At 34.4% G+C, this 26,019-nt stretch overlaps 2 protein-coding genes across 2 annotated transcripts in view; one reads left to right on the forward strand and one right to left on the reverse strand.

Annotated features, from left to right (window-relative positions):
* The first annotated feature begins 221 nt into the window (after nt 1–221).
* LOC126978536 (trypsin epsilon-like) lies at nt 222–21,294 on the forward strand. The gene is made up of 7 exons (XM_050827464.1): nt 222–237; nt 1,697–1,824; nt 6,715–6,848; nt 9,399–9,495; nt 15,090–15,212; nt 17,385–17,581; nt 20,757–21,294. Exons 2-7 carry the CDS (start codon nt 1,810–1,812, stop codon nt 21,199–21,201), a joined length of 1,011 nt encoding a protein of 336 aa, XP_050683421.1. The 5' UTR covers nt 222–237; nt 1,697–1,809; the 3' UTR covers nt 21,202–21,294.
* Nucleotides 21,295–22,066: 772 nt separating this feature from the next.
* LOC126978531 (protein scabrous) overlaps nt 22,067–26,019 on the reverse strand; it is a 30,987-nt gene continuing 27,034 nt past the window's right edge. Inside the window, exons 4-6 of the mRNA XM_050827446.1 lie at nt 25,518–25,961; nt 24,632–24,832; nt 22,067–23,826 (exon numbers count right to left, since the gene is read on the reverse strand). Of these exons, the coding sequence (XP_050683403.1) occupies nt 23,104–23,826; nt 24,632–24,832; nt 25,518–25,961 (1,368 nt within the window). The 3' untranslated portion in view covers nt 22,067–23,103. The remainder of the gene's footprint in view (nt 23,827–24,631; nt 24,833–25,517; nt 25,962–26,019) is intronic.

Consider the following 26,019-nt stretch of genomic DNA (forward strand, 5'->3'; position numbering starts at 1 on the left):
GAGGGTTATCACTTTAAAAACATAAAACAAATTGTTCAAATTATTTAAATTAAATAAAGTTTTTTGTTAACTTAGACCATAAGTACCTAAGTGGTAACGTTAAAAACTTTTTATGGGAACCTATATACTATACTTCATGGCTCTCTAGATTTTAATAATAATAATATATAATTGTAGACATTTTAATGATGATAGTCAATAGAGAGTCAACTTTACTCTTGTTTCTGATACTTCTTGGTATGTACAAACCTAATATAAGTTTGGTACCGTTACGGTATATGGAATACAGTAGATGTTAATATTGTACTTATGTATTTAACAAAGCCAATGACAAAACACAAGTAGTGTTTAAACGACTACTCATACTGCTGTAAGAGAAGTTTAATAAGAGTATTTATATCTAACTGGCTACGTTTAAGGGACGACGCGCACTTATTCAGCTCCATTCGCGTTTCACTGAACGATTTTGGTCACACTTATACAGCTCTGCTTCTATCAGCCGCGTACGGCGTCGTAAGAATGAGAATAATAACTTTAAATCACGTCTGCACTCTTTAATCTTTGCGTGCATAATGATTACGTCAAATCAATGCAGGAACAATACAGGTCGCAACTTGTAGACAAGGAGTCGCGAACCATCCCTGTAAAGAGCTGTTCCGCCGCATTCGACGGCGAACAGCGCTGTACGCGGTGGAACAGCGCCGAACGCTCTCTATAGCATTCGCATAAAAAAACACATTTATCCTCATTTTATGCTGGTTTGCCGCGAAAGCAGAATGGACTCGGAAAGCTGAATCGACGCGTACACGTCTCCATACAAAATTGATGTTTCTATGGACAAAAGCTGAAAAGAGCTGAATAAGTGCGCGTAGTCCCTAACTGTGACCCCTTTTTCTATAAGTTATATCTTCGTGGGAAGTTTCTTCGGATTCAGATTGAAAGGGTAGCACATGAAATACAAACAAATATTTAAAACAAGTAGGTAGCATTTATTATTCATTATTGTATATACCCTGGCGTCAACAGACAATTGAATCTTTGTAAATGTTCAACAACACACAATTATAATCTAAATTATAAAGCGAGCTTAAATAAGTGGCTTGAAACATCATCTTTTACTTTACCACTAACTCGCAGGCACTCGGTGAAAATTCGGTCGGAATTACATTGACAGATTTGCCTGCTTTCCGCGTACAACAATACTTTTTATTAGTAGTAATGCTAAAACACATTCGTGTTTTCATCCAAGCGACTTATATAAAGCACGCATGTTTTATAAATAATGTAAACGTAATTGATACCACATCGTTGTTCCCAATTTACAAATTCCCAAGGCTCACCGTCAATGTGGTACTTCTAATATTCTTGTAATGGTATATTTCCATTAATTAGCAGCATCACTAACAGCTGTTAGTGCCGTGTTGATTCGGGCAGTATTGACAGCACACCGTTTTCTGCCGGAAATACCATAGCAGTTAAGGGTGCCTTGGGTGAGACTTGCATGGTGCAAATATGAATGAAAGTCTCGCGATAAAAGGCAAGATGTGACTATGTTTTGAGCAGAATGCCCTTAACTACAGACACACCTGCTCATTTCATCACGTATTCCAATTAGAAAAAGAAGATTCTAAATTACATTGGTTTAAAGATCTAAATGCATATAATTCAGGAGTTAATGAAGAGTGTATGATTTTAGTTTCGTGTACAGAGAATGCCTTGAATACATTGGTTACGAATCAATCAGAAGAACGGGTTGGTTTCAGCAATTTATTTAGCACCTCCGGCTATCCAGAAGTTGGTGACATACCAATGTTAAACAGAAAAGTTAGTAGAAATGTTTTATTATTTTAGTAGAAAATTACATTGCAATACAAATTTTAAACATCAATTTGCATACTATGTAAAATAACCTACTTTGTCTATATTATAGAACCGGACTAATTTTAATTAAAATGGTCCGCAAAATTAACAAAAACAAATTAAAAATATTATGGCGTTGTTTTAGATCTTAAAGGCTTTATTAGAAGAGCTGCCGATTATTTTCACATAAAAAATATATTTTTATTACGAATTTGAACAAAATTCTCAACTTTAATTATTGTAAGTAGAGGTATTTAGTGAGTATTTCATAATAATATGTGAATACACATTATTTCTTTTTATTTTCTTTGAGTTCTTAATTAAATTTGATAATAGCGGCGTCCGCGTCGGTCGTGAGGCGGATTGTTCTCTTTCCATGTTTTACATGTTCGAGGGATGTGATGGTTGGCCATGCATCATACTCGCGGCCTTGCGGTGCTTGTGGTGAATGGATGATCCTGCAGTCCTGACTCCTGACCTCTGTTTCATGTTGTTAATTTTAAAATTAATATACATAATAATAATTATTTTCATAATGTTAGCATATGGCGCTCATTAGGTAGGTTTAGGCTTTACCTATATATGTATCAATAACTCTTGTGGTTTTTTAAATAATTTACATTTTTATAACTTAAATTTCACTAGCTACGGCGCCCTTCACACTGAAACACAATTATGCTTACACACTACTACTTCACGGCAGAAATAGGCGCCGTTGTGATAGGTACCCATAATTTAGCCGGCACCCTGTGCAAAGGAGCCACCCACTGGTAATTGTAAAGTATAATACCCTTAAAAAGATTATAGCCATGTCCATGATGAGAAAATCATATATATTAATTTTAGAACATGAAATATGTACTATAAATATTTCACGTTTAAATATGAATATTAAGACAACAGAGTCACAGAAGAGAAAAACAATGACGACGTGTACAAGATAGATCATTCTGTTAACTGCGCTCTGTAACTAATGGGGAATAATATATGTGACGGACACACTGCGTTATATTTTATTATTACATAATTTAGGTACTTAAAACATAAAAAGTTTACATGATAATAGTTGGTAATGAAAACGTTACCGAGACGGATAAGCCCTGAAGAACCTTGTAAAGTGTCATCATAGTAAATACCTACTTACATTGTATTTTTGGGTAGAGACTTGTAAGACTTAAAACAAAAACTATTGCATCTTAATTAATTTTACTCAATGAGAATCTTAATAATTCAGGTTCATTTTTTCTTCTTGTCGGAGCTTGGTGGCAACTTAATCTTTTCGCCGTCTTCCTGCCTCCCTGCTACTGACGACTAGGTTTTCATGCTCAATTACCTCAGGGTCATTGTAAGGTGCAAAAATCGGAACTGAAATCAAAGATTCTCATAAAAAAATGAATAAGCATCGAGTAGGTATACCTTAATTATCCGACAATTTGACGATAAATAATTTCGCAATTAATAAGAATTGCTTTACCTTACGGTTTGAGTCTTTTGAAATGCGTTACGTGTTACGAAGTTGTAAATTTAGAGGTATACCGAAAATCGTTTGTACCTTTTAATATTATTTAACGAGTTTATTTTCAGGCAGGTCATAAAAATATTTTTGTAATAAAATGGTCCTAGAATAGATCCTAGCGGCAGCTCCATCCTCAGTGGAGGTTCAGGGGATTTATATCGACATCTGAAAAAAATGCTAAATGACTAAATGCTAAATGACTCAGATTCTTGACCAGCACTTCTATGTTGAAAACAATCGAAAGCCTAAGATAAATCATAGAAAATTCTGTGAACATTCTGTGATATATTTCAGGCTAAATCCTTAAACTTATGAGAACAACAAATAGTTACATGAATCCTATCGTTCAATACATCTGATGCCCACTGATCACTGCTGCATTCTTGTACACCAAGAAGAAGATAGGATTTATCGGACGCTTGAGTATTTTTCTTGCATCAATTAACACATGATTCTAATTAATATTATTTAAAAAGGTTTGAAACAATACAATACCAAGAGATGTTCTTATCATTTGAAAATATTACTTACGCATTTATGAAGTGTTATGGTGAAGTATATTCCAAATTCAAATTTAAGATATAGGCGGACTTTAACAAAAATTGCAGTTAATTGCGTATCGTTGCGGTAACCGTGGATAGTTCGTATTAACTCAAATTAATTCATGCAATTTTTAAAATTTCTTCACAACAATCTAGCAAATTCATATTAGAGCGGCGGTGAGCTGTTTGTGAAGAAATCATTTCGATAGTCTAGAGCCTGGAGAGAGGCTACTTTTTAATTGAAAAACCACGCGGGTTAAAGCTAGTTTAACACAAGATGAAGTTTAACATATACAAACTTCAATGATTTTCATAAACATTAATTATTTTTAATAAATAATTAAAATAAACCACATTGTTAGCCTTTTATTAAAATTTCAAATATTTTATGTTTCAAAATACCTTCATTTGTGTGAATTTTCACGATAACGCTTTTCGATAAAAAAAATCGCATAAAATTTTCAAATTTTCAAGGGAAATGAATGAAAGCTCCAACAATTTGTTTGTTTATAAACAAATAGTTCTGAACGGTAGGTACTATACGCAGTAGTCACATTAGTTATTATTCATGAACTGTTCTTGATGAATTAAATAAAATGCTACTTTTTGGTACAGCATTTAAAGATCCAGAAACTTATTAGTAAGACATAAGAAAGAAAGAAAGAAATATCGTCATTCACTCAGGTCAAAATGACACGTCAAAGATTTTACCACCGCTTCGGAAAAGTAGATCTATAATGAGAAGAAGTGGCAAGTAACTCATTGCCACTCTTTTAAATATCTATTTACAGATTCAGCAATTTGCATTATATTTTATATGTGCTGCCCCAAAACTTCTCAAACGTTATAATTTTGACTTGGTTGTGTAAGTTTAAATAAAGAAAAAGATCTGATTTATCACAAAAAAATTTAAAAACAGTAACGAGTACATTAGATGTATCAATTCGTTTACTCTGTTAACATAATATAAAAGTATTATACAAGCAACTACATATTTGAACTGTAACTTGAAATGATATATTATTATTATCAATATAAAAGAAGACAGGACAGACTAGGCACCACAAGCATCACCCGTTCACGGGCATGACGCCTGGACCAGCCATCGTTTCCCTCGCACATATCTCAGGGAAGGATATGATAAATGTCTCACAATCGCGGACAAAGATCCAGTAAAAGCTTGTGATTTTATAAAACAGGACCTCAATAACCTTACCCGGTGGTGTCATGATGTGGGTCATGATCATGGTGTCTTGTTCTTAATCCAAATAAAACTAAGCTCTTATTGGTAAAAACATCCTTTATTAAAAAATTACCAATCAAAATCATAATAGTTCACGAACATGGAAATGCACGCCCTTGGAAATAGTTAGATCTCACACATATTATCTTTGTTAATAATAGATGATAAATTTAAATGGAGTAATCACGTGGACTATGTATGCAACAAACTTAGACAATTCCTTGCAAGTATCTCAATTCTTAAAAATCGCATACCCTATAAAGTCAATATAATGCTCTATAACGCGTTAGCCGAATCGTACGTTCAGTATGGACTCAGCAGTTACGGTCGTACTTACAATTCGTACCTTGACAAAATAAATAAAATTCAAATTCTTAAAAAAATAGTATCAAATCAAATTCAACGTAAATTTCAGGGTAACGAAAGCGGGCTATTTAAGCATTGTCAAGTGTTGTCAATATTTAAGCAAATTGAATATTCAATACTAAAAGAAAATTATTTTAATAAACAATAAAAACAGCCATAGATAACCCCGTGTATACGCGCGCTGTTAGTCTAAGCCGGCTGCACATGCCTCGGGCATCCAATGCGTTCGGTGAAATAACAACAGCTTACATAGTACCTAGACTGATTAATAAACTGCCACGTGACTTGACCGACTCATTGACTGAGACAAATTTAAAACAGAATTTAAAAAAATACTTTTTAAGACTTGACTGACCACCGGTCAACTTATCGTGCTTAATTATTAATTGTATCAAGTACTTTACTTTTATTTGTAAAATTATAATATATAGCTAAGTTTCTAACGATGGTGAACTATTTTTCTTTTATTAATTTAACTCTGTTGGTGTAGACTTAATTTAGCAATTGTACAAACCTCAGTGGTTTTTATTGCTTTGAAACCGCAGTTTAAAATTTGTTTTTTATTAATAAATAAAAAAAATACACTTCATAAATCTCCAATCAAAGTTTTTCCAGTCAACCGTTTGCAAGATGGCTGTTGCTGTCACGCAACGTTATTATGACAATATTACTAACAGTGGGAGGCTCCTTTGTACAGGATGCTGGCTAGATTATTGGTACCACAATGGCGCCTATTTCTGCCGTGAAGTAGTAATGTGTAGGCATTATTGTGTTTCGGTATGAAGGGCGCCGTAGCTATTGAAATTACCGCGCAACTGAGACTATACATCTTATGTCTCATGGAGACGAGTGCAATTGTAGTGCGCATCAGAGTTTTTTGGGTTTTTCAAGAATCTTGAGCGGCACTACATTGTAATGGGCAGGGCGTATCAATTACCTTCAGTGGAACGTCCTGCTCCTCTCGTCCCGTATTGGCATTAAAAAAAGGTTCCATCTCTGTTCAGACGCGGGCGCTACAGTTATAAGACCTACCGGAAACAAAAGAGCGAGTTTTTGGCTGGGTTTTCGTTCAACATCATTATTTATATGTAGCGAACCACGAGCCATGTTGGCACATATCACATTTTAACATCAGGCACGCCATTATGTCGTTCAATCATTTATTACCGAAAAGAAGTGTATTTCAGATCTTCAAAGGCACTCGCGTGACGATACGGGAACACCCTTACTTGGCCAGCATCCGGAGGAACTACGTCCATTTCCTCACGGCTACCTTACTCACCAGCAACACAGCCGTCACCGTGGCCCATCCCTTGCATAGGTGACATATTACATACATGAATATAGATTTCTTCATTTATGTCATAATAGACACACATATGTATATCAAAGTGGAAGGAAGGGCAAGATAAGGTAAGGGGTGGCTAAGGTAAGTAAGGGGCCATTAAAGTGGAACCCATGCCCATCAACCTCGAATAGAATCTGATGCTGCATGGAACCATAACACGGAGCTTTACAATCAAGCACGTTGATGCACCTGAATTTCTTGATACTTTGAGACCGCAGATATTTTGCTGGCATTATCAGAAATACATTATCATTGCACAGTTAAAAGTCGAATAAACAAGTTAAAACTCGTGTTAAAACACAGAAGCCGTCTAAGACTTATCTTAGACAATTTCGACTAAGTACTTAAATAACCCTTAGGTTATTTAAGTACTTAGTCGAAATTGTACGTCTTACTGCATAATTTAGATTCAAATATTTAGAAATATATAGAAAGTCAGAGAAAAGAAGAAAGAAATATATAGTATTTGGTAATAATAATCAAGTAGTTAGTATAAATATTATAGATTTAACCCAGTAGCATACTTTGCAGTAAGTAGGTAGCACATTCAATAAAGTCCAGAAAAGCAATAGGTACCAGAGACTATATTTGCATAGTAATTAAAACCACTTTGAACACACAGTTCAAAGTGGTTTTGACAAAGACAATTTAATGACTCCGTTCGTTTTAATTTAATTTAATGCAGTAATTTACACGGTTAAATTGGCACCAACTTCTGAATATATCACAGAATATTAAATATTTAAATTAACTTAAATAACTATATATTATGTTAAAAGTTGAAACTTTTGTGTAAACACTTTTTAATATTTATATTATCGCACGGAGTAGCGTGGCCTCTGTGAAAATTCAAATATTTCAACAACAGTCAAATATTAAGATTTACTCGATGTATCTTTTGAAGCGTTATGGCTGTTCCGTAAGTGCAAAGTGCATCCTCCATTATTGGTACGAGTTAAGCTGGATTAACTGTAGTCCGCCGTGTCCGCGGATGGATGTTGGAATACTGAAATGTTATTTTGTAACGTTAGGGTGCCCATAAACGAGCTCGGTATGGTGGTTGGAGAGAACTACTCAGATCGTGGTACAATGCTGTTGACAGTCCTTTTGGTGATCATACCCCAGGATTTCGACCCCTTCACCTTGAAATCGGATCTTGCATTGGTTAGGATATTCGAAGATCTTGTTATAAGGTTAGTGTAATAGAAAACTCAACCATTTTCCAATGTCATCCCTAGTAGAGGTATAGTCACCGAGAGGTAGAATAGGTACAGAGCAAAATAATTAATGAATATGTGATGTCACCGTCCAGTATACTATATACTAACAGTAGGTACTTTTGTTTGGCCTGGTTTATATGCCTGGGCCTGACGTCACGTGCCCACTTCGACGCGGGTTGAAATTTTGGATAATTAATAAAATTACTTTAAATTAGGAGTCGTTCATAGATTTCGTTTAATGTTAGTAAAACAGTGAACGCATATAAAACAATGCGTTCACTGGAGTAAAACAAGAAATGATGTAACGTAATGGTCTGTTGTGGTTTTTTTATAAAAATAAGGGACGAGACAATCAGGACGTTCAGGTGATTTTAATTGATACGCCCTGCCCGTTACAACGCAGTGCCGCTCAGGATTATTGAAAAACCCAATAATGCTGAGCGGCACTGTAACTGCGCTCGTCACCTTGAGACATAAGTTGTCAAGTCTTATTTGCCCAGTAATTTCACTAGCTACGGCACCCTTCAGACCGAAACACGGTAATGCTTACACATAACTGCTTCACGGCAGAAATAGGTGCCGATGTGGTACCCATAATCTGGCCAGTATCCTGTGCAAAGGAGCCTCCCACTGGTAATTGGTATTTGATTATCGACAAAATTAATAAATAAATACTTGTGCATGAATATAAAGAGAATATAGAAATACAATAAACGAATTGGAAATGTAATAAATCTCTGATATGCGCTACAAAAGAAGTGGAATGTTCCAGTACTTTGCTTCAGGTATAAAATATTTTTCAGCAAACCGTTGTTTTTCTATCCACATGAATGGATTCAGATACAAATTGAAATTGGAAACACACAAGTAACGCCCGTAAAGCCCGATTTGTTGATAGAGTAGTGAATGATAAATACGAATGCTGTGGTCCGTCAGTAAAACTTTGAGCCGATTATAATACAAGCTGTAAAAGCGGATTGAATATGTACCCAGGAGTAGAAATACAATTGTAGGAATACTTGATATTTATTGAAATTATAATATAGTTCTAGTTATTATTATATAGAAAATTTGTTACATATTTATTATTAATTTGTCTAGAACATTAGCAATTAGACGTTTCACTCAATATTGCCTACTTGGCTTATCGAAATAGATGTCTTTGAATATTAAAATATAATAAATAGCAATAGCTAGTCTTGCTTGATAGAGATACACTATTTCGGCTAAACCAGGGCCTTACCATACAAAAAAAATATCTAAAAACTTGTAAAAAAATAACATTGCTTAACATAAATTACAGATCAGCAGTTAAACCAATATCGTTGGCAAGAATTGATGTTCTACTGGAAAAACAAACCAAGGTTTTTGTTACTGGTTGGGGCCGATGCGATTTTACGGTAATATTACTTAATTCAAATTCTAATTAGCATGGAGGGCCCATTAGAAGAGTTATACATGATTAATTACTTACACATTAAAGTCATATGGTAGAAATAATATAGCCTTAGAAAGTTCATACGATGGTTATGTAATGAATCTTGATCATACCCAGATAAGGTATAGTTTATGGCTATCGCTGACATTTGTCGCCTTTCCTTAAATATGAGCAAAGGGGACAATGGCTGGTCAATACGGCTGGTATATAGGCACGAGCATGTGCTGTGAATATATCATTAGTTTCTTCCTTCTGTATGTAATTACAGTTACATATATTGACACGAATCGAGATACATACAGATTAAGAATAAATTCGAAATTTAAATAAAATTACAAACATTTTTACATTTTTGCTTTTATACAGGCTATAGTGAGTTTCTCAAAATGCCTGATAATTTATTATTATTTTATAATTTCTTTAATTTGTTTGCAAACAAATGATGTAAAGAACCATATTGCAATGGCATGGCTGATTTAAGTAAAAATTGTATTAATTAATGAAGATCCTTCATAATTTATGTATTTATTGCTTTATTTGGCGGTTTAACAATTCAAACGGTTTCAATCTAATCTGAAAATCGAGTTTATATAAAATCAAAAACAAAAGCTTAAGCTTTTTAATTGCAAGTCTTGTTTCTAAGGATTGGAGGGATCATGTTGGTGAAGCATCATCCAGTAATCCAAACTTATCAGGGTGTTACGATGAAATAAGGTTGAGAAACGACTGACTCCTGTATTCAATCGCGATCCTAAATAAGCCAGCCAAGATTATTTATTAAATTCCAATATTCAAACTTCGGAACGATCTATTTATTTAGTAATTAATATGTTTTTTCAATGCATCTATACGATGACGTATTAGTTATATTTAGACTGGTATTTCTATGAACGTGGTAAATACTTATGCATTTTCTATTCTACAAATAATGGTAATGAAGATTACCATAATTCTAGATAATTGCACCTACATTACAGCAGCGGCCAGCAAAAGAGGCGTTGATGGACAAACGTGGAAATGTGGGCCGAGACGAAGCCGTGGTAGTTCCATCAATGCCTAGTTGTGGTCGAGGCTGTTAGTACTCTTCTCAAATAATGCGCGGAAATCAAGACTAAACGTCTCTTGCCACCTCTTCTCTTCTCAAATAATGCGCGGAAATTAAGACTAAACGTCTCTTGCCACCTCTTGAATTTAAGGTGGCGTTAAAGCAAGGTCATCACACTCAGCACAGGTTACGAAATCAATGACGAACAACAATTATTTTTCCCGCGTTAAAGTGTTCACATGTTTTTTTAATAAACAGCTTTATATTTGCAAGCCGTTTCGAAATTATAAATAAAATCTTTGTTAAGTTACCTCCTTGATTACTATGTATCGGAGTAAAAGATCGTTCGATTTTTAAATTACACGACAGAATTACTATGTAGTTACTTTATTTGGCCGCTAAACAACGACAGGTATGGATTTTGCTAATACAGCAATTTCAATCTATCTCGAAGATGTTTGTCAAAATAATGCTCAAATTTCCAAGCATGTTTGAGAAAACAGTATTAGTATATGTCGAATTTTGAGAGACGTAAATGAGACAGGTGTGCAGGAATATATAAACATTATGTATCGTAACGAGTTACTGTTGGAAAATAATTTTCGCAGGTAGTAATAAAACAGACCCAATATTGCACTACAGAGGTGTAATGAACGGTTCTACGTATTTGGATTTGAATGGATTTTGATTTATACAGGTTCGATTGATATTGGCTTTCGGCCGGATAGAGCCCGCTTTGTAGAGTCAAAGCTTCACATCCAAATATTTACATGTGTTGTACACAGAACTCACCTACAAAGTAAATGAGTTTGTTTATAGATGGGCTTTATGAGCTTTCGATTTATTCAGTTGAATAAGCTTCATATACTGCCAAATCATATTCAGCCTTACAAATAAATTTGGCACAGAGTTATACCTGAGCACAAACCGAGAAAATGAAAAATGTTTTCAAATAGAAATTTTGCCTATGATCACGTATCACGTTTCCCGCGTTTATTTGCAAGGCTGATTGACATTTGGAAAACATCACAATTATGATTATATTGACAGTGTTATAAGCGAAATAGCCAACATTTCGTATATTCTTGGTTAGTTCTCAGGTATACCAAGATTATTTGTTAGGCCAATTTTTTTTGTAACTTTGATTTTATTCCATCACCGAATCCAATTGTGAATATTCGCGCTCTTATATGTATGTTTGTTGCATCACTTTACATATTATATTGTAATTGAAATGATTTGTAAAACGATGATGATGTAAATCATGAGAGTTGCAATGAGTTTCTTGCTACTTCTTTTCATTAGCTCAACCCTTTACCAAGTAGCAGTACATTCATAAAGTAAATGAATAAAGTGTTTTTGATTTGATTTGAATGTTGATGATAGATTCCAAATTAAATCTAATTACATAATATAAAAATAGACATGGCGCCCCGTAAAGAATGGGCCTGCAGAATGGTGATGATTGAAGGGATTATTAGGTACTTACTAGAGACGCTAAACTTTATTGTCCTAGGTCGAAGTACACCTGAAGGTAAGCTTTGTTTTTTATGACAATAAGGGACGAGACGAGCAGGACGTTCAGCTGATGGCAATTGTCGATACGTCCTGCCCATTACAATGCAGTGCCGCTCAAGATTCTTGAAAAACCCAAACATTCTGAGCGGCACAACAACTGCGCTCGACACCTTGAGATACATGATGTTAAGTCTCATTTTCCCAGTAATTTCACTAACTACGGCGCCCTTCCGAAACACAGTAATGTTTACACATTACTGCTTCACGGCAGAAATAGGCGCTGTTTTGGTACCCATAATCTAGCTGGCATCCTGCGCAATGGAGCCTCCCACAGGTAACTTATAATAGTAATCTTGCGAGGAACTAAATTATTACAAACAAACACCTAGCGAACGATACTTCGGGTGTTCAATAAAAAGTGAGAATTAGTATGTTGCAGGTAACTTTTATTAAATCATTTTTTTATTTTTCGATCTAGTCACCATTTAGCAAATAACAACTATTTACTAAACTGAAAATTCCTTTTTTATGCAACTCTCCAGCCTGCAAACTTAAAACACCAGTACTGTAGTGACAACGGTTTCGCCATCTTCGACTCTGTCATCAAATAATCCTTCAACTTAACAACAAAAAATTGATAGAAATTACTGAGAGCTAAGTCGGGTGAACATGGAGGGTGCTCAAGTATTTAGAAGCCTGCATCTCCAACTACAGCTATAGCAAGGGCGAACCTGTGAGCATCTTTATGGAAATAAAACAGTGCTTCCCTCGCCGTTCCTCACGGATTTTGTTACTCTGGTAACAGAAATTCTATGGTCGAGATTTTTAGTTATGATCATAGATTTCTTTCTCAGAATATCTCCTATGTAATAAGTCTCTAATTACGAATATGATATGATGTACAAAGTAATCAATAAACTTACTCTCAATTCGGCTCTACTAATTTTTTTTTATATTTTAAACAATCAATTTTACAGCGAAACTTTATCTGAAGCCTTCGAAAATGATAAAGTGAAAAAAAAATAGTGGGATGAAACCTATTGCAAATGGAAGAGAATATGACAAAATTGAAAGATAAATAAATTATGGGCGATCTGAGGTCGGGAAGTGGAAAAGAGGGGGTATTTAAAGTTAAAAAACGGTTTATCTCGATTTCCGGCAAAACTGCAAGTCCTATGGAAAAAAGTCAAATAGTAAATTTGTATAATAAAAATCTACAACGTTTAGTTAACACTTTTTATACATAACCTTAAAGTTTTGGTTGACGTCCTGATAGTCCTGAGAAAACGACACATACTTTCGACTCTATTTTTAATTTTTATTATCACTATCTACTCTCCTATTCTCAGGCTGAAACATACTAGAACTTTATTTGTTTATAATAAAGAATATTTCCATCCTTTCATTGTATTATCTTATAACTTTAAACGAGAAATTCTTGTATATAATATACAAGGTGTCCCAAAGTTATGCGACATGAAGGGAAAGTACCTTAAATATCGTAGATAGGGTATTTTACTGAAAGAAGACTTATGTTATTTTTAAAAGTTAGTAATTCTGCATTCAAAGATTTTCTAAAAATTACTTGCCTCGTCTGGGAATCGAACCGACTTAAATGTAAAAAAAACACCCCTACTTTTATGACATGTAGATATGAGAAAGTAGTCAATTAAGTGGGTATTTTTTTGTTAGTGAATTAATTTAATGCTCAAAATGTGATCCCTCCTATCTTATGCAAATCGCAAATCTTTTAATGAGTCCGCAGCCTTTTGATTTTCTTATCATTTTATGGTGAATACTTGATATGATTTGGCACAATTCTGTTTGTAACTCGCCCACGTTCTCGTATCGCTTTTAAACTAAAAAAAACTATGCTATAAAGTATTTTAATTATGAAGTCGGTAATTATTATCTATGGAATGATAGTATCTCTACTTTTCGGACGTCGTCGTCGGCAAGAAATAACTTTCTTAAAATTTGACTCTAACATTTTACGTTGCTCCTCTCTTTTAAAATACTATGTTACTTAAGAAGAGTTATTAGTAATTGGCCATTCTTTTGATTGGCATCATAAAAGTAGGGGTGTTTTTATTTACATTTAAGTCGATTTGAGTCCCAGACGAAGCATGTAATTTTTTATAAAATCTTTGAATGCAGAATTACTAACTTTTAAAAATAACAAAGTATTCTTTCAGTAAAAAACCCTATCTCCGATATTTAAGGTACTTTCCCTTCATGTCCCATAACTTTGGGACGCCCTGTATAGTATTTAATCTGAATCTCGGAAACGGCTCCCAACGATTTTCATAAAATTTAGTTTACAGGCGATTTCGGGGGCGATTAATCAGTCTAGCTAGGTTTCAATTTTTAAAAATTTAGTTTTATACGTGTTTTTATGAGAAACTGCTTCACTAACATTAAAATACAAAAATAATTTTCGCCACCAAGACATCGGGCAATCCGGAAAACAGAAGAATGCAGATCAGACCAGTCCTATTACTTTCCCATTTTTTTCAAGTTTTGTACCTTCTTAATAAACTGAGCAAGGCTCGGACGTTCAAGTACTGCATGTTAATGAGAAAAAGTATGGTTTTTGATACTATCACTAAAGAAGTTACACCTATTTTTGATATACAACTTTGTTGAAACGAAAATTTGCTTAAATCTCATTATTTGATCTGACTTGTTGTATTATTAGCTAGTGTGTTATTATAATGATGCCAATATGTACATTAACAAATTATTATTTTTAAAGTGATAACTTCTAGAATTAATTAACTTAAATTTGTAAAAATTTATGAACGATATGGGACTCGAACCCGCATGCTGGATGGATTCACACAGAGTTAAACAAAACATACCAAGATTTACGAACCATACGTCACTCGAACGGTTGGCTCAGTTGGAAGAGTGGTCGGATAGAACCCGAAATGGCGCGGGTTCGAGTCAATAGTAATTATGTACATTATTAACAATTATATTATAATCTGCAGGGTAAGGAGTTATGTTTGCCTCGGTCCTCGATATATTTCCCCGACGAGCCAGTGGACCCGATGTTACGAACAATATCCTTTATTCATTCCAAACCAACCAAATATTGCGATAGCTACCGATTAGTAAGAACTATACATTATTTTAAATAAGCTATAGGTTACGTTAACTGGTAGATAATATTTAATAAAAAAGTTAAAGTGTTCAGTAATATAAATGAAAAAAATGTTATTTTATAAATTACTTAGTTAATCTTAATAAGTTACAAAATAGTTACTTTTATAGAGTATTTTCTGTAACAATTAAGTTTATAATAATAGATAAAAATTCATCCTAGTAAAACCTACCTTAAACTTATCATTAAAATAACCCCAAAACTAATATCAAAAATAAGCGAAAATATCAATTTATACTCATATCAAAAAATTCAAGCAATTTTATATAGATTTATAGAACATCAACTCACCTCTATCTAAAAAAGTAGCCAATTTTAAGAATAATTTCTAAAGTAATTACTTATGTGTAGCTGTATTAAAGTTACAGCAAGTTTAACTATCAACAGATTTTTTATATAATGCTAAATAAATAAGGGAACAATATTTTTGACCATTCCTTTATATAAGCTACAATAATTAAAATATAATTTCATATTAACTTTTTTTCAAAAGTCAGCCAAAAGAAAGTCAGTATAACTTCGATACTAAAAGTGCAAACCCTCCTGAGTTGTAAGATCAAGTCTTGAAGTTGGCAAACAGTTGGTTGGGTAAATAGGACATTTGAATTTGATGAATGGTGCTATTCACTGAAGATTATAGTCCAAATGACAACAGGCGTCTCTAATGACCCACAAGAGATACCCTAATATCAGGACGGGATAACCTTGGTGTTAAACGGAATTAGAATCCGCAGACAAATTCAGCTCAAACAAATAATAATGTGAGTTGCGTGGTTGTCGTCAAAGTTCCAAATACAAATATTTCATGTTTTCTAGAGAATCGATGAAATCATAAAAATCCATTTGATTGTATTGATGTCTGGGTATATGTCTATTTGCAAGGTACTTATATTTGAAGTTGTATGGGGTGTATCCTGGCTATCCGTTGCTGTATCCAACTTTGTTCGTCCTGAGTATGGTGGGATACAGCAAATTGGAAACAAGAAGGGAAGTTGCGCAGCCAAGTACCTTCTCTCGGTATTGCGGGGTAAGAAGGACGACCCAGCCACCCTAGAACAGCTTCGACTATACGTGCCGGATAACAGAGCAGAGCCGCGGTTGCTGGTGACACCAGGCGCACGCACCAACCTACTGCGCGACGCGCCGCTTACTCGAGCGCACTCTTAATGCCGTATCAGAACGTGTCGATCTCTTCACATGTACTCTGACTGAATTCACAAAGGCGGCCTCTAGTATTATAGAAATTATTTAAATATTATGACAAAATATTGACTTGTAAATTTTTATTTTTATAATGTGTTTATTACAATTTAGTTCTTTCGATTGTATTTCAACTGGTTTTGACATTTGAAATTGTGTGATTAATATTTACTTATTATTATTGTGTGACTAGCACCTATAATCTATATGACTAAGCTGTTAAATTGTATCTATTAATTTGACATATTATATATATTTATTTTTATGGACAACTACACTAGCGAATTAGGATCATCCTGTAATGTTAGTGTAAAATTGAAATTATAATAAATAAAATAAAATAAATAAATTTCATTCACAATTTTTGAAACTTTAGGGATGCTATTATTGGATATAATTATCTACATAAATTTTTGTGAGAATTGGTTACAGATATACCCAAAAATAAAATTCTGTTCATATTTGGTGTGAAAATCAAGTAACACAAACAGACCAAAAAGGATATAGAAATATAGAGACTTATTGAGATGTGGCCTTCTTTTACCAAAATATTCATCAATTTATTTTTGTGCGACATAAATTTCACCATTGATTAAACATGTCAGTTTGATAAGCCTTGTATTTTTTTATGATAATAAAGGACTAGACGAGCAGGACGTTCAGCTAGTGGTAATTGATACGCCCTGCCTGCCGCCTGATTCATGAACAACCCAAAAATATGTGAAAAAGATGTTAAGTCTCATTTGCCCAGTAATATCATTAGCTACGGCGCCCTTCAGACCGAAAGACAATAATGCTTACACATAACTGCTTCACGGCAGAAATAGTCGCCGTTGTGGTACCCATAATCGAGCCGGCATCCTGTGCAAAGCTCCCACTGGTTTTTATTGCGTCAACTAAAACTAAACGTATATTATTGAAGCGCGAGAACACAATAGACGACAAAATGATGTGCGCCGGTGTTGGTCGGGAGACGGACGTGATGGCGCCATGCCTGGCGGTACCTGGCGCACCCCTCGTCGCTGATGGCCAGATCATCGCCGTGTTGTCCTGGGGTTTTGGTTGTGGCTACCTGCACGACTTACCCCTAGTGTATACCAACCTGGTGAAACACTCCTCGTAAGTATAACCTTCACAAATGATGTTTATATTCTACATATTAATAATATTGACCTTACGGAAACAATATCAAGAGTTATACTTATAAAAGACACTTTATTCGGAGTATATAATTACTATGGTAAAGTTGGTGTGTATTATACAATTAGTTTACAGTAAAATTTTTAATTAATAGATATAATTAGAAATAACATTATACAGCCAACAGTTTGGCATACCTGCTATCTTTTATACCTGGTATTTGTGTAAAAAGGATAAATAATGCGGTTGAACGCTAAATACATGTTGGAAATAAAAATTAAATACGCTTATGAAAAATACTTTCAATGTTAAACATTTTCGGTCTTAAAAATAAAATTGGCAAAATGTTATACCTGAGAAGAATGCAAGAAAATGCCAAATGTTTACGAATAGACATTTTGCTTACAATTAGTTTATTCGGCCGTATAATGTTTCCCGCGTTTATTTGCAAGACTGCCTGACATTCGGAAAACTTCAGAATTAAAATAGTATTGACAGTGTTGTAAACGATATACGGCCCTTTTCAATAACCTATCTATCCTTAGTTTAACTTACTAGAGGTAGACAAATCTATCCTTTTACGCTTACTTACATTTCAATAACATATCGATATAAAGCATTGGACACTATGGATAGATAAGATCTTGTCATTAAACGGTGACAGCTATGTATCCGTAACTAGAGATACGTTATTGAAAACGTCCGTTAGTCAGCTATTTGCATAATATTGGTTTATTCTCAGGTAAAAGTTTATGCAAAGTTTATTTGTAAGGCCGTTTTTAGAGCTATAGCTATTTTGATACAACGGTTATGTTCACACTTACATATCTAACTAACTAACATGATACTAGTTTGACGTGTCAAGACGCGCCGGTTTAGAAGAGTCTAAATCCAAGTCTTGGATTAGTTCTTCGATCTCTTCGGTCTTCACATAAATTATGATGAACCAGATGGATACCACATCCATCTGGTTCAAAGCTTTCTGACATCTAAGTAATCTTGTTAGTCATTTTGAGGTAGATTCATTCTAATTCCTAATCTGTTACAAATTAAGAAACAATTTTTCAAATCTCAGCACTCATTACCTTTACAGCTGCTAGTTCAGTATACGCTGCGTGCACTGTAAAAGGAAGTCTATCATACAAATTATAATTGAGACTACGGCCATATTAAAACACAGATCATACTAATTGTTGATTAACACTACAACGAAAGTCGTAATAAATCACGGATCAAAGTGGTTTTTTCAATTTACAATAATATAAAGTAAAAGCCATTTTGAAGTAACAAAATATTACATGCGAAACAACGTATCTACACATCCACAAAAACGTAAGTCAATGTTTAACAATCGACGTGAAATAAAACCGTCGAACATTTTCAAAAAAATTACATGTGAATAAGTTTGTTATTATGAATTTTTTATCGGTTACTTTATAAACTGACCATTTCAAGCAACTTTATTCTTGTTAACGCTTTATGCGTTTCCATCGATATTCTTCATGACCAACCACCAGCTTCAGACAATGAAGGCGTTTACAATCGCTATGAGGAATCTTGTTCCTCACTTGTTACAAGCTTGTCATATTCATGTATATTTTATGCTATTAATAGAGGACCTCTTTCAGAATATGCAGAAAATATATTTTTAGGTGTATCTCGGAAGCGAATATATTTTCTGTGCTTAGATCTTCTCTCAGTCTTTTCTTCTTCTTCTCTCGAAGTTTCGAAGTATCCATCTTTCCTGTCTAAGCTGAATAAAAAAAAACAACTGAAAGTCGATAATTTAATGTTGTACATTGCACACTTTTTAAAAGGAGAACAACATAGGTAACATGTCAAAAAAGTTTCACTCAAATATCTCAAACAATGGTTCTATGTCAATTTGAAGTACCTATTACAATAAAACGGCAATTTCATACTTTATATATAATTATTAAGTACCTATATATTTTTTAAATTTTTAACGATAAAAATAAAACAAATAATAAAATTGTTTTTTTTTTGTGCTAATCCAGGGCTTACACAGCCAATAATATATAACTTTATGTAATGCTTTAGTAACGTAAATATCTACTTTGGATTTTCATTCATATTCCTCTATCATATGCCCCCATATTGAAGGATTGGCTAATAGACATAGTTCTGCAGCATATACGGTTAAAAAATTAGACGGTTAACTGACCTAGATACAGCGCGACTAGTATACTTTAGTTTTTTTTTTATTTATATTTTACTAAATCGGTACTAAAGAATCATTACGCGAAAAATTTTAAGAACTAAACATTATCTCAATATATTTTTGATAATGTTATACATGCACATTTTTATTTCCTTTTATTATAAAAAGTACTATTATGACTAGAATCTAGCCTTAGGCTAATAATAATATAATATGTAGGCATTAGCACAGTAGCAAATTTGCTAGAAACTGTGATAATTACAAGATTAACACTATGATCAAACATAAACTTATAATGCCTACTGCTCGTTTAAGTCGAGTAAGTAATTCTTTTGTGGGGCGATGTCTATGCTTTTACCACAAGATCCCAGAAAATGTACAAAACAATTGTGTTACGAAATTCAAAAGAAACGTTGTGTGGTAAAGGTTACTATAACATTAATGACTTTTTTAATGATTCCACAGATTGGGAATGGAACAACCGCTCTCAGGCTATTAAATATTGAACTTTAATATAAGATATTTTTATGAAAAAACAAGAAGCCTACTGAGTTTCTTGCGCCCGTTCTTCTCAGGTCTGAGGCGTACTGTTTCGAATGGGTGGTGGTTTTTGATGTTCAATAAGTGATGTTGAATCCTGTATTGAATATTGAATTTGAATCCGAATAAGTTATTGTAATTATTATTCGGCTGTTGTTATATTTAGATTATTAAAATAAAATACGATATAATTATCAAATAGCTGACTGTGTTGACTTTCACCACGGAGCCTAGTTCGTCCTCGCCTGCCACGTGCCAATGTATTTTCCGGTTTCGAATTCATATGTACACTAATTTGACGCTTTATGAAATCGACAACGCTCCGGTTTCTCCAGGTGTTACAAAAGAGTATGGTCCGAGGTGATCACTTGACGTATGTATGCTTATTTTTGCTTCTCTTCCATAGAAACTTCAATTCTTATTTTTTTCCAGTTGGTTGTCACATAACATTAAAATGATGAATAATCTGACGATGTTACATTTGGGAAACTTGTTCGTAGCTACGAGAGCGTATAGACTATCAAAGTGGCTGGAAAAAACAAGAGTCATTAAGCCTCTGGTCCGCTTGGAAGTGGGCAAAGAATTAAAAGCTTCAGAAATGGACGAACAATTGGCTAAACTACTAGGAAAAGTATATGATGTCAGAGATTTCTTGTTCGGTGGGATATATCACGTGAAGAAAAAAACTCTTCTTAAAGAACTACAGAAGAAAGATGGAGGTCAAGAAAATTTACCGCTTAATGGTGAAGAGGGAGCATCTAGTGGGTTTGGCATACCCGATGATATCCTAGCTAAAGTTGATGAAATTCTGGAAAGTGGTATTGTGATAGAAGCAACGAATAGAAGCGAGAGTGACGGCCTCCATGATCAATATTAACTTATTCCTGAGTGTACTATTATTCTTATATCACACTTTGTCTTGCTTTAATTGTTTTCAGCATGTGAATAAATTCAAATGTACTTGCGTTGATACGATTTATTTCCCACTATTACTTATGTCTCCCAGTTTAAGATTAGTTTTGTAAATTCCTTTATCATAGAAATTTATTTCTTTATGTTTTTCGGAGCATGGAAGTTATACGAGTTTAGCGGGTAATTTAAGTCTATAGCTTTATAAAATGATAATAAATTATAAATATTATATAGTTTGCTTGTATTTTGAAACAGTGGCAGTGACTTTCTTGCTTCTCATTTTAGGTAAAGAAAGTTCTAAAAAATTGTAGGAGTAACAAGTGTTGCATAATTAAGATAGATCACAAGCAAAGCAGGGCAATACATGTCAGATGGAAGATAAGGTCAAATTGTCTCAAAAAACACATGATGTGCTCAGTAAGTCAAAATAGTACTTCAATTCAAGTCACTGTATATATCACGGGTAGTACTCAGAGGATATTTTAAAGTTAATACTAGAAATCGATTTCACAAGCAGACATTTCGTCAATATGATTCCTCTGGTGTTGCAAGAGAATGTGGGCGGCGGTTATCACTTAACACTCGTACGCTCGTTGGTCCTCCTATTCTTAAAAAAAATTGACCCACATCACGTTAATACTACTCAATCTGTGTTCCAGAACCGCGCGTTTCATTAGAATGCCTGCCCCGTATAGCCACTTTGTGAAATCATCTGAAAGCATTTGCCCAAACTAATATCACTTAGCCTGACAACTTTACCTCTTGCCACCTACCCATTTGCCCCCTCTAACATTAAAGTAATTAGGTAGGTATAAATGATGACAAACATATGAATGATTGAATAATTTATTTGGTTATACATGGTAATTCCATTTCGCTTACATAATGTCTACTAGTTACTAAGTACATTGTTTTCGTTACGAAGTTACAATGTATTATAATATTATGCTATTACGTAATATATATCGACAGAAAGACGATATCAGCACTGCGTTAGTGCAGTGGTAATTAGTATTGATATAGACACTACCTACTGCTCAATATTGGTAATTACCTCTTGGCAAATATTTCTTCCACAAATGACTTGTTTGAAATAGATACATATCAAACAGGTAGAGCTTTGATTATATTGGTCTATGGAAATATAACGGTAACGGTAGGTCTATATCAATAAAAGAACAAGTACAAGCTAAACTACCAATTGTAATCCTATGATTATATCCCAGACAGTGAAAAGGTTTTGTTTTAAAGAATCGTCGTGAATCTTTCTTTAACATGTTTGATCTACAGAGAAGAAAACGTAATAAACAATAACTGATTTGAATAACGAGACAAATTATCATGACATTTTCGTCAAACGAATGAAACAGTACAACGAAAAAAATTAATATTAATATTATTTATTATATTAAAAGTTCTTTGTAATAGCTTTAACTTATAATTAAAACAACTAATTATATGTAACATTGAAATTAATATTATATGTATACAATGTCTAATGGAATGTAAAGATAACATAATAAGGATTTATTCTGAATGGTATTATAGTATAGATAATAACGATTTTTGTTGTTGAGTAATAAATGCATTTTATGCTAAACAAATCCAAGGTCTTTTAATGAAAAAAAAAACAGATCTAAACACAGCAGAAAAGAAACGAAAGAAATATTATTACTTTGATAAATTGCAGAAAAGACAGATTTTATAGAAGAAAATTAATAACCTATAAGTAATTAAAATTAATAATAAAATAGTAGATCGCTTTATATTTCACTATCTTTGGTATGACTTATCATAATACAACATTTAAATCGGTACATTATGCCCGAGTCAAAAAACATCAAGATAATTGAGAGAAAAATAGTGCTTAAGCAGCACATCCAGGTCGACGTATGATACGCATCTCAGTGGTGGCGACAGCGATCCATTCATTCCTGGTGGCATCGAACCAGGTGAGGCCGAGGTTGTACTTGCCGTTGATATTGACGTGCTGGCAGTGCGAGAACCACCATCCCCCCTCGTAGTTGGCGGCGCAGTGTGTGTTGGAGATGTCACGGTCGAGGTCGATGGCGGAGAACTGCATGTGGTTCTGGTAGTCGAAGGCGTCGCTGGCGTTGCCTTGGTAACCGCCTACTTCAAGCACATAGCCAGTCTCAGCACTGCCGACGGTGAAAAGCTCGTAATGCGCGAACCAAGCCATGCCGTAGATGTCGGTCATATCAATCCTCATACTGGAGCAGTTGTCTGCTGTCAGAGCGTGCATGGCGGCTAGCCCGAGCCAGAGCTCACCGGCTGGCTCTCCGAATCCTCGCTCGTACTCCGCGAAGATCCTGTTGAACTCAACGCTTCCGTTGTAACGACGCTGCAGTACCGTGCCACCGCCCTGGCACCAGACGTCACGTGGTTCGCTGCTGCCGTCCGGATGTATCAGGTACACGCCCGGCTGGCTGATATTGCTGCAGTCCTTCGGCAACTGGTCCACCAAATCCTCGTATTCACGCTGCACCGATTGCAGCTCCTTCACTTCACCCATCAGTTCGGGTAACGGTAGAGCTTGGGTGAAATTGGTATCAACGTGATTAGCTTCACTCTGTAACAAAGTAATAAATTTAATTATTCAACTAAAAGTTTCCTGTCCAGGTGTTAAAATCTTCCTTCCGTTATATCAACAAAATATACGTTTTTATGACAATAAGGGAAGAGACGAGCAGGACGTTCAGCTGATAGTAATTGATACGCTCTGCCCAAACAAGATTCTTTCAAAACCCAAAAATTCTGAGGGCACCTTTATTGCGCTCGTCACCTTGAGACATAAAATGTTAAGTCTCATTTGCCCAGTAATTTCACTAGGTACAGCACCCTTCAGACCGAAAGATAAAAATACTAAGAGAATAACAGTAAAAGTTTGCATTAAAAAAAAGCAACTCAATCGGGAATTATTTCAATCGTACAATCATGTCTCCACTTTTTGTCGGCACTTACATCTGACGAGTATTGCAAAACCAGTCTTGAATTAAACGATTAAAATATACTTATAAAATCATGCATTTTGTGACCGTGCAGCCAATTATAATAATTAATATGATAAGAAGTACAAGAAGAAGTAACTAAAGGAATTTCATTTGTAGAATCATGATTTGCCAACAAGGAGTGCTTGTAAGTTGACGAATTACTGTAAAAGTGGTCGCCACAAGTAGTTTTTTAACATCTAATATTTTTACTTAATATTGTTGAGTTAAATAACCAAATTTTGGAGTAAAAAACAAGTCACTGGTCTTTAAAGGATTTTTAAGGATCAATATATGTATTATATTCTACATCATATTTGAGTGGAACGATTAATGTAAAAGAAAATGAATTATACCTATATTGATGATAAGTTATATGCACAGTACCTTCAAGATATGATCATTGAGCCGGTAAAAATGCTGCTTGGAGGTTGCCTTCAATTCGACGACGGACTCGTTAAGCTTATCCATTGTGGAGTGGTCAACGTCAACTCGCTCCATCACGTTGCTCACAGTCACGGCAATAGCTTTCATGGTCTGCTTTACGTTCTCTTGATTCTCCTTCAGGTAAGATGTTTCAGCGTGGAGCTAAAAGTACACATTTATGATTAAATTTTATAATGGTTGAACTATCAGAAAAATACTGTTAAGAAAAGGACAATTGTCTATATATTGGTTTTTAAATCATAACTATGTCATAGAAAAAGAATGAAACAGACAAGTCAACTAATGATAAGTTAGTTTTACCTGCCAGTAATGCTTGTAACAATAGATTATTTTTTTTGAAGATAACCCAAGTTTTATTAACACGGAAGAACAAAGAAGCCAAAAGCTTCTAGACTTCCAATAATGGAAATGAGGTATTTTTATTGTTTGTAAGCGATCGATAGGATATTGTGTGAAGAATACAAGCTAAATATCCACAAGAGATGTTGACTCGCCAAACTCTGGCACGAGACTAGAGGCGAAGCACGTGTCGAATTGTTTGAAGACAAATATTGGTCGAATTAACACTCAAGATAACTCATGGATTTCCACAAAATAATTAATAAAAAATGAATAATTAAATAATTTTTTACATGCTAAATAGTATTTTTAGAGTATGCTTGTAAAATATTTTAGATGCTTTACTGATTGCCTTTCTAGTCCTGCCTAGTCAGGTTAAACGTTTTATCAAAACACTCGTAGAAGAAGTTCTATTATACGCCAGTGTTACGAGATGTCAATTAAAGTAGAGTAAATCTTTGTAAATTTTAAGTAATTGACAAAATACCTTAGCAAAGCTGACATCCAGTTTCGATATCTCCTTTCTAAACTCCGGGATGGTCTTATCCACCTTGTTTTCTATATTTTCAACGTCTTCGCGAAGCTCAAGCAGCGAAGCATGTACTTTATCAAAGTCAGACATCTTTCGGGACACATTCTGTAAATCAGCTCGAAGAGCCTTATATTCGGTATCGAAATTTTCCACTTTAGTGGCAATAAGGTGCAAGTTGAGTTCCTCGAGTCGATGAATGCGCCGCGAACCTTCAAGCAGCTGGTCTTGGAGGTTCCGTTGGTACGCTACAATTTGTTCCTGAGTGCGCGACAGCCGATATAACTGCTTTTGGAGCATTTTTTGGTGGCGAATCTTGTGGGATCCTTGATCGCTTTCATTCTCATCCGTCTTTGATTCCAAGTTTTCCACGCGCATTTCATCTATATCCCTGAGCCTTAACTGAAACAATTGTATTTTATATTATTGGTCCCTCAAGAATTGTAAATTGTAAATTTAA

This window comes from Leptidea sinapis, chromosome Z, assembly GCF_905404315.1.
Source record: "Leptidea sinapis chromosome Z, ilLepSina1.1, whole genome shotgun sequence".
In the NCBI taxonomy this organism is placed as follows: domain Eukaryota; kingdom Metazoa; phylum Arthropoda; class Insecta; order Lepidoptera; family Pieridae; genus Leptidea; species Leptidea sinapis.